Here is a 12,747-nt window from a genome sequence, read left to right on the forward strand (position 1 = left end):
AAGGAAAACATTAATTTTAAACGAACCCAAATCAGACTGACCTCAAACTTCTGCAGTAATGAATTTCAGAAGACACTGGAGCTGTGTTCATGAGAAAAAATGTCACTGAAACCAGATTATATTACATTCACGTGTAAAGCCATACGATACAATGGTTGAGCATGCAGGATTTGGAGTCAACCAGCCAGAGTTTAAATTCTGGCTACCCCATTGATCAGTGTGTCCTTGGACAGCTCATTTACATGTTTCATAGGATGGTTGTCTCCATTAAATGAGATAACGCACACAAAGTACTCAGAACGCTTACTAGAGCCATTTTCATTTAATAACCTAGTGGAAGGTAGAATTTGAACTCAGATCTGCCTGAATCTACAATCATGCTCACAGACCTTGTCTTCCAGTCCTGAACTGACTCTCTATTGGGAGTTTATCACCTGCTTCTGTCATTTGAATTATAGTGCCTGTTATGGTAACTGGAACCATTGTCACATTTAAATAGTCAATGGATCTTTGAAGGTCCTAGGGTAATGTAAAGAATATAGAAGAAAGAAAGAATTTAATTAAAAGGACCTCAAGGATTTCATAAATCCTATATACCCTTTAAATCCGGCAGGGTCCAGGCTCAATACTTAGAAAAATTTCCCCACGGGCTCCTCCCCCTACTATCGGCACTATTCAAGAAGGGGCTGTTGGTTTCTGGTTGCTGTTGGTCCAGATGCATTATCTCATATTTAATAACTCCTAACAGCTCTGAAAATAAATGTGCAACATGGAAACATCGATGGATCTAGATTTTTGTTGTCGTGTTGTTGTGGCTGTTTTTCTAAGGGTCAGAAGATACTGTAGCAAGCAGAGAAGATGGGAGTTGCTTCCACCCAATTCACTGAAAGTGAACTGCTAACATCAGACCTTTGCATGATTATTGATATTTCTCCACTGTGCTGCTTTTCCAACTTTCCCTGTGTAGCCCTTCAGCAGCTGATAGAGTAAGCAGCTTATCTGCCTTGTGATTCTGCATACTGACACCTTGTGTATTCTCTTGGCCGAACTGACAGGAAGCTCCAGAGGCTGTATTTCCACACCAACCGAAGAACTTTTCTGACTTGTGATGTCATGTATAGGAAAAGTTTTAGGAGGTATAAGCAAAACAATGAATCATTTTTATTTAAAGAGAATAAAATCACATGACATTCAAACTCTTCTAGAAAATCCAGGGCTTTTTTATCTCACAACTTGGTCTTTGCGTTTGCTTGACTTTTCTGATGGGCAAGGAGGAGATAAAAATTCCCATCAGTGGCAGTTTGGTTGTCAGCAACAGAAACTGCCTTTTGTTAACATAAGCAAAATGAAATATTTTGAAAGGATATGGAGTTATACACACAACTGGGGGAAAATAAAACTTTGGGAAGAACGAGAACCAAAAATTAATGAGAGATACAGAGACATGGAATGGGAGAGAGGGAGGAAAGTGGGGAGGGATGAGTGGAGAAAGCGATAAACGGATAGAGACTAATTAGACAAGGTGAGTCACAACATGGGCCAGGGTAGGCTATGGGGCATTGACTATAGTCCATCATCCCAGAGAAGAATATATTTGTATATAAATGGAGGCTAGATGCCGGGCAAGCAAATACAGGTGATTTTCACTACCAAAGTGTTCCTAAAGTACCGGTAAGCCTTCAATGACTGTCTGACTATCGCGCATACATACGTTGCTTAATGCAGTTGCTGCTTGCGGATTTCACTAAATATTGTCTCTTTGCTCTCAGAACCCATTTCTATCCTCTCCTATGTTTTCTCCTGTATCGCAATACTTCCCATTCTTGGGAAGGCTACAAAAGAACATTTCTAATTCCCTTGACACCAAATTTCTGGAATTGATTTAAGCTCCATCAGTGAGATGCAATTGGGTGAGATTTGAAAGGCAGAAGGGGTGAGGGTGGGGCCAGGGACATTTTAAGTATTTATTTTCCCGAAGTAGTAGCAACTCCAGACCCTGGCAGGCATCAGTTTTTGCAGTGGCCAAAACGCATTTTGTACTGCCTCGTCACCAACCTCGTGGTCAGGGACGACTGAGATGTCAGAATTTCCCGCAGTTCACTGGTCTCCAGAACTGGTGAAGCCTAATCCTGAGCCTAGTAGCAGGTGCCAACCTCCATTCTACTAACCCCTGCAAGAATTCTGTAGGCACCTCATTTCCTATGGTAAAGCCCTTTTCTAGTAGAGACCCCTACAGTAGTTTCTGTTTCCTGAATTATACCCTGAATGATACAGGTATCAAAAAGCTCCTTCAATATCACTATTAATATAAACTTGACCTTTATTGCCCATTCTTCCAGAGCTTTCTACATTGATCACCAATACCATGTTTCCTTTTCTTGCACAGATGGCAGAATTTTGTGGAGCTGTTGAGCAAAGCTGCCTCCGATTTGTCACGTGATTTGCCTACAGGTGAGTTTGTCGATTTTGTACCTTGAGGACGTCCCATTTCTCAAAGCTACTGCTGACTCTACTGCTTTGCTCTGGTGGTTTGCTTGTTGGGTTTCACCTCATTGCTCTCAGAAATGTAAATGGCTCAGCAGTGCAGAAAAAATAAGAGTCAGAATTGCCTAACCATTCTTTTAGGCCAGTGGGATCATAAAAGGCATAATTCTCCAAGTCGTATTATATCATGAAGCATTCTCTAGTGAGAGCCTTTCAGATGAAAGCAGCACTTACAGAAGAAGTGGACATTATTTATCAGAACTTCAATTGTACAGTCCCTTCGATCTAGGAAAGCCATAGCTAGGTAGTTACCCTACTGGCATCTCACAAAAAATAAAAAAATAAAATAAAATAAAATAAAATAAAATAAAAGTTTAGTAGCATTTTTTAGTAAATGCCTCTAAAAATGGAAATAAACAATTTTTTAAAAAATTAAAAATAAGAATGGGAAGAATGAGAAATCCTTCAGGGACAATTTAATTAAATTACAGTATATCCAATTGATAAAGCTATGCAGCTGTAAAATAACACGGCTGGCCTTGCTACAGGAAGATTTCCAAGACATATTAATAAGTGAAATTATAAAGATTAATTTGGGCAAAATATTTAGCAATTAGCAAGTTTTAAATATGACAGGTGAAAAAATATGCAATGAAAAATATGAAAAAATTGATATTAATCTGCTGTTGCAATTTCTCTATTTACTACATTCATCAACCATTTACTGATTACCTTTTGGATCAAAATACAAGGTACTGAAAGTTTGAGAGGAGGGGTAGTATCTCGGTTTGCATTGCAGCAGAACAAGAACCTAACTGGGTATTTCAAACAGGGAATTTACAACAGAGGATTGGGGGACTGGTTGTACCAGCATTAGACTGAAAGAGCGAAAAGAGGATGGTGTGTGTATTGATTTCCTTAGGGACGCCATAACGAAGTGCCACAAACGGGGGGCTTAAAATAACAGAAATCTGTTCTCTCACAGTTCTGGAGACTAGAAGTCTGCAAGCAAGGTGTCAGCTGGACCACGCTCCTCCTGAAGGCTCTAAGAAAGAGTTCTTCTTTACCTCTTCCAGCTTCCGGTGGTTCCAGGCATTCCTTGGCTTATGGTTGCTTAATTCCACTGTCTGCCTCGGTCTTCACAAGGCCTTCTTCCCTCTTTGTCTCTTTGGTGTCTCTGTATCTCCTTTTTCATAAAAAGCCACCACTATTCATTGGATTTAGGGCTCTCCCTAACCCAGAAGGACATCATCTTAACTTGATGACATGTGAAAAGATCCTGCTTCCGTGATTCACTGTTCATGGAGCACGACGTCAAAAACTAATGATGCGCTGTATGGGGACTACCGTAACATAATAAAAAAAAATAAAATTAAAATTAAAAAAAAAAAAAAAGAGCCTGCTTCCAAGTAAGGTCACATTAACAGGGACCAGTGGTAGCTGTGTTTGAAGACATTATTCAACCCATGACAGTTGAGGTCACCCGGAGCTTATGAGTTGTCGAAAGCAGCTCTCATCCTTAGGGCGGAGGGAACATAGTGAAGGGTGTACTATTAGCAGAATCTTGCAAGTGCTACTCCGTAGCTGATTCTGGGATCTCCAAGAATATGCCAAGCAGCCAGAGAAAGAATTCTGAAGGAGGCGCCACACAGCTGGTTACACCACGTAGTTGGAAACGCGGGGTTTCGCAGAGGGGCTGGTGCTAGGACTTCTGACAGAACGCCATGTGGTCAATGCTGGGCCTACTGAATGGGAGGTCCTGTGGCTATTCATCTAGGTTTTGAATTTTCACATAAGACTTGCGCTGGGAATGTTGAAAACACTTCAAGAGTCTCCTTCAGACCCAAGAGCGAAGTCCGGGAGGCTTCTCTGACAGCTCAAATCTTAGCAACGGCTAGCTGTAGCAACAGCAGGAGCTCTCCCCTGCTGCCAGACACTAACAAACTCCAAAAACAAGTACCTTTACTCTTCCCACAGTCTAATCTCCCTCCAAACGTCCCCCATTGCTGGAACTCAGCCTGAAGCCAGTGAGCCAGGGTACCCGCGAAATGCAGTTGCAGATCCCCAGCCCGGAATTCCTGACAAGAGAGGGAAGGGAGGTGCTAGAAGACGACAGGGTGATAGCGAGTGAGGGTTCATTTCTCATGATGTCATCTATGACTTCAGAGAACTTAGTTTTGTGGAAAAGGCAAAACAAGTACATCAACAGGTGATTACAACCAATGTTTAAATCAAATACTTTCTCTTTCTCTGATATACAGCCGGGTTACTTGATGCATTCGTTTGCTCGGATGGCTTAAACAACAGATGTTTATTTTCTCATAGCTCTGGAGACTGAAAGTTCCAAGTTTCGCCATCAGCAAGTTTGGTTTCTTCTAAGGCCTCTCTCCTTGCTTGAAGATGGCCTCGTTCTCACCGTGTCCTCACGTGGACTTTTCTCGGTGCATGCACACCCCTGGTGTCTCTTTGTCCACATTTTTGGTCTTATGAGAACACCAGTCAGATTGGTATCTTCATTTTAATGACTTCGGTTGGACTGAATCACCTCTTTAAATGGCCTGTCTCCAAATATACTCACATTCTGAAGTACTGGGAGTTAGTGCTTCAACTTATGAATTGCGGGGGGGACGGAAGTCAGCCCATAATGTATGACATAGAAGAGTTTATAACAAGAGGAGTTGAAGTCTCACTTTTGCAACTAAATAACCACCTTACATTGGAACACTTACTTCTCTTGGACTCATTTTTCTTATCTCTAAAATGAACTGAAAACATGAAATTAAAAAAAAAAAAAAACCACCTGCCCTATTGCTCTGATAGGGTGATTACAAGTATGACAGAGTTTTTTCGTCAGTATTGCACTCCACAGAGCAGCAGGACTTTAGTGATACTTCTGCGATATTGTTGTTGTAATAGCCTGTTGCTTACTGGGAAAGCTAATGCCTTGATCTCTTCCCATTTCTGTATTGCTGGGGCTTTGATGATTAAGTGCTCTGAGGCACTGAGGGGGGCATTTTATTTGTCTGTTTACTAGCTCCACAGGTGAGTGTTATGAAAGAAGGTACATTATAAGAAACTAAAGGCAGCTACTCCTTTTGGGTGTGAAGAATTGTGAATTTTCTCATTCCTGGGGCCTGTTTTCACTCAAAGATTCTATAATAACCTGTTAAAATGACTCATTTTACATACACTGCCTTATATCACAAACTATCTCATTTGTACTCACAAGAATCCTATAAACCTGTTTTTTAATGTACACACAATAATCACATAAATAATATCTGTGACTTAGGCTAAGGTCTAGAATGGACTAGTTTACAGAGACCAAACCTCTTGGCAAGATCAACTAGATGACTAGATAAAATACAAAACAACATCTCTTTGAAAGCTATTATTTGGAATTCAAATTGAATACCAGGAAGAAAGGAGGAAAAAACCCTCTGGAAGAAGTTAACATCATATAAAATCTCTAGAATTATTTATACAAAATGTCCAGCATTCAATTACAAATAATCACAAATGATTAAAAAACAGGACACAGATTTCCAAATAACCGTAATTAATATGTTTAAGAAAATGGATAAGATGGAGAATTTCAGCAAGTAATTTGAATCTATATAGAATATCTAGAACTGAAAAATATAAAAACTAAATTTTTAAAACTCACTAGATGAGCTGAACGGAAGGTTGAGTATAGATGAAGAGAGGATTAGTGAACTGGAATATAGCTCAGTAGAAAATATCCAGACTGAAGCATGAAGGGAAAATGAGGCTAGAACATACCAAAAAAGTGTATGAGACAGATAAGGAAATGGCAAGAATGTCGCGATACATCTAATGAAGTCACAGAGAGATAGGAGGAAGAGAACAGAGCTGAATCAGTATTTGAAGCCGTTGTGACTGAGAAATTTCCAAAAGTGATAAAAGACCTCATGCCACCTATCCAAGAAGTGCTATGAACTCCCATGAAGACAAATACAAAAGAACTTAGACTCCTCCAAACAAGCTATGGTCTGAGGTCTAAAATAGTATTTCACGGGGCGCCTGGGTGGCACTGCGGTTAAGCGTCTGCCTTCGGCTCAGGGCGTGGTCCCGGCGTTCTGGGATCGAGCCCCACATCAGGCTCGTCCGCTATGAGCCTGCTTCTTCCTCTCCCACTCCTCCTGCTTGTGTTCCCTCTCTCGCTGGCTGTCTCTATCTATGTCGAATAAATAAATAAAATCTTTAAAAAAAATAAAATAAAATAGTATTTCACAAAAATGAAGTATGGCTCCAACTTTGAATCTCTTCACTGTGGAGCCTGTGAGTGAGGAAGAGGAAGAAAAAGCATAAAGCACATAGCCGGGTTATAGTAAGGCTGCTAATGGGGGGACATTGGAGGGAATAACCATAGCTTCAGAGGCTCATTGATTCCCTCAAACATCTCTTGAAGACCTATCACTCGAGACAACACAGAAAAATGACTAAGAGTTTAATCCTCCCTTTTATTAAGGAAAAAAATATATCCATAGTAATTCCCACTTAAAACTACTTAGAGGGACGGAAAAGCCAACTCAGTTGGTTTAGACAATAAAGAGGTTTGGTTTATGTACATAAGAAGTTTGGCAGCAGCAAGAGCTATAGGCTGGTTTGATGTAGTCATTAAAAATGTCAAAACCCAGGATCTGGTTTCTTTCTGGCTCTCTGCTCTGCTGTGCATGGTACTGGCATCATCTCGAGCTCCACATGGTGGTGCCTCCAATACTCCAGACACTTCTTCAATCACAAAATAGCTATGGCAACCAAGGTCATCGTATCTTCCCAGCACTCTCTTTTGGCCAGTCCTCCCCAGAAGGAGAATTTTACAAGTTGAGAAACTACAGCAGCGGTCTCCTCTAGTCTCAGAGCCTTAGATTACACTGAGTTTTATGCCCACCTTTGAGCCAAGATTGTGATTAGGACACCAGGACAGTCTTCAACTAATCAGAGACCAACCTCGGAGTTGGAACTGGGTGTCATTCTTACCAAACTGCAGCAGTAGTTTGCTTTCCCCACAAAGCAAAATAGAGTTGCTATCACTAGAAGGGGATAATGAAGAGGACAATTGCCAGAGAAGAAATGGATGGTGGAAGAAAAAAAAATTAATTCCAGTCACATGCATGCCCTGTGAGGCCCTTCAGTTCTGCGAATACTTAACCCTCTTCCCTTTTCCTCCTGCTTCAGCGAGGCTCCCCTCTCGGCTACTGCCTGAATGCACCAAACACTCCTCCCTCCCTTGTGACCTTTGCCTTTATGATAGCTTTTTCCTGAAATGCTCTTTCTGCAGACCTTTGCATGCTTTCTCCCATGTTCCTCAGGGCTCTGTTTGAATGTCACTTGGAGAGGCCTTTGGTGAATTCCCTCCCTAAAATAGCAACTGCCAAGACTCTCTACCCCCATAATTGGCTTTAGATGTGTTTCTAGCACTTATCACGACTTGATGTTTTTTATATATCTGTTTGTCCTCACCACTAGAATGCGCACTCCATGGGAAGGTTCTGTCTTGTTCATTGTATCACAGTTAGCATTTAACGAATGTTTGTTGAGTGAGTGAATGTATCAGAATCCAGGCCTAACCCTGCCTCTGTTGTCTTAAGCAAGAAACTGAAACTGGTGTTGCCTCAGCCCCCTCATTTGTAAAATGGAGATAATCTCTACCTCAGAGTTATTTAGATTAAGAAAACCTGTGAGAAATGTCTGGTATATAGAGATGTTTAACATATATTTATGTTTCCTTCTCATAAAAGTTTCATTCACTAGGTCCAATGAGGCCAGAAGTCTTTATTTAAATCCGTTTTCTCCTGTGGCTTCACTTTAGAATTACCTAGGGAATTCTTTAGAAGTCCTGAGCTGGGTTTTCACCCCTCGAGATTCTGATTTAATTGGGCTGGTGTGCCGCCCAGGCCCTGGTAATTTTTAAAGCTCCCCAGGTGTGAGCATATTAGCAGCCATCGCTGAAGACCACTGATTTCAAGTCATTAGTTGGGGGGGGGGGGGTAGGGTTGGCTGTGTGACTATCAGAATCCACTGGAAGCCCTGTAAAACCTGGCCCTTCCAACACCTGGAAATCTCTAGAAGCCAGCTTGGCTTATTTCCTCCAGTACAAATCATCAACTGGCAGACTAGACAGATGGTTATTATTTATCCTTCCTGCTGTGTTAGAAAAAAAAAATTAGCTCTGCCGCGGGTTTCTCAAACCATTTTTACATGTGCAAACCATTATCTTTTTATATGCTCCTAGGTATTAGAAGGGAGAAAGGGAAGCTTAAGAGAGACCAGGGAGACTAGCTTGGATTTTCTCCTAATGTAACTTTGAGAAGCGCAGACACCAGAGAGAAACTGGCCTGGGACAAAGACTAGGTTCTAGATCTTATGGCTAAAAGGGATAATGTAGAGGAACAGTGCCCAGAAAACTGCTTGGCACATGATAATTAATGTGAAGTCTTCTCTTCTGGGGAAGCTAGGCTGGTTTAAGATCATATGATAACGATAACGCGTAACAGGTAATAATCCTGGCACTGAGCATCTTCCCCGTGTTAAGTATTTTGGGTCACTTTTTTTTTTTTTAATCTCCACAATCTTCCTGCAAACTGCTGGTTCCCTTTCCACAACTGACAAAATTAGGATCTGAAAGATTGCAGCTAGTAAAGGGAAGAATCAGGATTAGCATTTGGGTCTGACACCAAAGTTTCTCTTATGTGCTATGTATACTGCTTCTAGAATCCTTTTAACTCTCAAGTTTGATAATTCAGAGTAATTGGAACCTTTTTGCACCTGCAGCAACCAGAAAGCTCTTCTTTCACATACTGGGTGAAATAAGCAGGGGCCAGGGTTACTAGGGGATGATGGGTTCCCATGACAAATTTTCAGCGATTAAAGCAGATCTGTCTTGAAGGGGCTGCCTTAACTGGCTATCATGATTCTCATTAAGCATCTATTAAGTTTTACTCTATCTAGCATCTGGGTTAGGGATGGGAGGATAAAGAAACACGGAGAAAAAAATTCTCCTCCCGTAGGGCCCGAAAAGGAATTGGGAGAAATAGACGTACATATTCAGCGGCTTTAATTTTTAAACTCCCCATGGCCGTCCATTTAGCCTACAAGCAGGCACTGAGTACTTATGCTAATGCTGGGTGCTGGGGCTTCGGATGTTATGAAGTCACATTGTCTTCATCAAGAGACTGAGGGGGGAGATTCATAATGATCCTTGGGTGCAATATTAAAAGTGCAACAAGGGGCGCCTGGGTAGCACAGCGGTTAAGCGTCTGCCTTCGGCTCAGGGCATGATCCCAGCGTTATGGGATCGAGCCCCACATCAGGCTCCTCCGCTATGAGCCTGCTTCTTCCTCTCCCACTCCCCCTGCTTGTGTTCCCTCTCTCGCTGGCTGTCTCTATTCTGTCGAATGAATAAATAAAATCTTAAAAAAAAAAGTGCAACAAAAGCTTTTTAATCTGACCTGTGAGTTAATTTACATGAACACCCTTCCATAGATGACACTCTTAGGCAACATTTATTGAGCACTTGCTATATTCCAGGTGTTTGCTTTATAGTTTCTAGCCCACTTAATCCTCACAATAATCTATGGATGGCATTAGCCACCTTTTACAGAAGTGGAGACTCGACACAAAGAGGACAAGTCACCAGGCCAAGGTCACGCAGCTCATAGAGAAAGGAGCCACGACTGACTCAAACCCAGGGCGTCTGGCTTCAGAGCCTCCACTCTCCACCGCTACGTTACACTGCCACTCTCCACCTTTGTAAAAAAAAACTTATTGATTGAACCATCTTTATTGAAAGTAGTGAGACACAACTCAGAAGCACATGCATATGTGAATTATGCACCAAATATGGAAGCCGAAGCTTCCAGAAATCTGTACTGTGTGGTCGTTGCATGGATTTGTAAAATAAAGAAGTCACCAAAAGTGCTAGTGATGAATGAATGACACCCGCCATAAGCCTAAGAGGACCTGAGCGGAAGGTCTCCATGTCTTTTTCCTGGATTCTAAGGAAATGTCTATTCATAAGGCAGCAGCCTGAGCAAGTAGCCCCTGGGCGGTAGAATCGTCTGGGTTAGGGATGCTGTTCAAACCTCTGCCTGTACAGCACCTGTGAACATTGAAAGGGGTAAGGAAGGGGGACGGCAAAGCTTCTACCTGATCCTTCAGGCACACACCTGCGTGGACAGAGGGGCAGAAGTTCCTGCTTCTCTGGAAAGAGGCAGAGCTATGGAAAGAGGCCCCTTGCTGCTCTCCAAACTGGAGAAGCCCTCTTGATTCAAGGCGGTTCTATAGGCTGTTGCCTCTGCTTTTCTGGAACAATCTGCAGTGCAGGAGGCACCACCAGCATCACTTTTACCTGGCAACTCCTCTTCATCCCTCAGGCCCCCAGTTTACGTGTCACTTCCTCCAACAACCTTCTCCCTCCTCCCCCACTCCTGCCCCATCCCAAAATAAGTGTAAATATTTTCACCTTTGGTTGTGTTTGTGGTGTTTTGTAACCAAGTAATCATTGTGAGTGGTGACTCAGCACCTACTTCCCCTCTGTGAGCTCCACCGGGGCAGGGCCAGAGCTTTTACCTACCGGTGTCTCCCTCTGTGCCAACCATATAACAGAGCCTCCACCTTCTCCTGGCCTGGGTGCATGCGTGTAGGTGCTAACACGAGGAGACCAAACTAAACCCTTCCATGTTTTTCTTTCTTGTCTAGGAAAGAACGTAAAGAAAACCTCTGGCGCGGCAATGCAGGCTGAAGTCCCTGCGATGTCTCCAGGCGAAACAGAACATATGGTGTGCACCTGGCTACACAGAGCCGGAGGAAGGGCTTCACCCATCCCTTGCCTTCTAGTCTCTGACGCTGGGTGGGGCCCTCCCTCTTGGGTTTTTGATTTCCACCCAACACCTTGATGTCAGGCTCTCTTTGACTTTGAGACTCTGCTCCAACACAGAAGAGAGGCAGAACTGTGAGAGCGTTTGGGTTGGTTCCTGGCCCAGCTGGTAGGCATGCAGAAATCTCTCAACGCACCATGAAGGGCCCGCCGTCTGCCCCGAGAAACTGGACTTGTAGCATGGATACAGGTGTCCTTCCAAAGCCTGTGACCAAGCCACCAACTGCCGTCAAAATAAAAGATGGTTATGAGACCTATTTTAACATCTTAAGCCCAGCTTCCAGAAACTGAGGGTGACCTTTTCCCCAGACATCACATTTTAAAATGTAATGGGCTCTTTGATTTAAAAAAAAAAAAAAAATCTGGCAAGCAGTTAAAATCCGTTTTAATATTCCCAGCACTTAGCCAAAAGAAGATGCAGACAGAATTGAAAAACAGCCTGAGTTTTTCTGTTGTTGTTGTTTTTAAAATGCCCGGATTAGAACATAATTCATCTTAAAATGACGGGAGGCCTCTTCATGCACTTCACACTTCGAAATATTTTAGAAAATAGTATCCATTTTGGCAAGCCTCTTGCCACGCAAGAAACAACAGCAAATGCTTTTCTCCTTGAGTGTTAAGTCTGTTGTGAATAAGATTATAAAAAATATACTTTGCTCTTTTATTTTGCCTCTTGTTTGAGGATTTTACTGCATCTCTGCAATAATTGATTCTTCTCACATTCCTCTATAAGCAGCATTCATTGCCCCACTTTTAGAGGGTGAAATTGAAGCAGAAGTTTGGTAAAGCACATTTCCTCTTTTCCCAGAGAAAATCATTTATTCATTCCCTTATTCATTCGGTTAACACGTCTTTAGAACAAACTATGTGCCAGCCGCTAAGCAGAGCTTGAAGGTCCACAAACGACGACCTCCCAGGCCCAGTCTCTAGCTCTGGTAGAGGACAGAGATACTGCGACAGTCACAGTGCCCTCTAATAAGTGCTGCGATGGATAAAGAGGCTACAAGGAATCACCCCTCACCCTGCCTGGGGCTCTGGGGAAGGCTTCCCACGAGAAGTGAAATATGAGCTGGGTCTTGAAGGATGAATAGAAGCCCAACCAATCAGGACATGAGTGGCAAGAAAGGTTCTCACGACGGAGGGAACGGTGGGTATAAAGCATAAAGGTATCCTGTAGCTTCATTTTTTTCTGGTTTTAAGTGGCTGGAAAAAGATTGGAGAAAAGGATGTATACACACGGCTGAAAGAAGAGAAGCAAGAACAAGAACTGGCGTCGTCTTACGTGCCAAGGAATTTGGACTTTATCCTGATACAGTGGGACCAAAACAGTATAGGGTGTGTTACTTACTCCGTACTTCTTT

The 12,747-nt window shown here is 42.5% G+C and overlaps 1 protein-coding gene across 1 annotated transcript in view; it reads left to right on the top strand.

Moving 5' to 3' along the window:
* Positions 1 to 12,747, top strand: part of CUNH1orf87 (chromosome unknown C1orf87 homolog) — a 78,378-nt gene that overhangs the window by 57,402 nt on the left and 8,229 nt on the right. Inside the window, 2 exon segments of the mRNA XM_044383579.2 lie at positions 2,387 to 2,451; positions 11,209 to 11,288. Of these exon segments, the coding sequence (XP_044239514.2) occupies positions 2,387 to 2,451; positions 11,209 to 11,288 (145 nt within the window).

This window comes from Ursus arctos, unplaced genomic scaffold (assembly GCF_023065955.2).
Source record: "Ursus arctos isolate Adak ecotype North America unplaced genomic scaffold, UrsArc2.0 scaffold_12, whole genome shotgun sequence".
NCBI classification, from domain to species: domain Eukaryota; kingdom Metazoa; phylum Chordata; class Mammalia; order Carnivora; family Ursidae; genus Ursus; species Ursus arctos.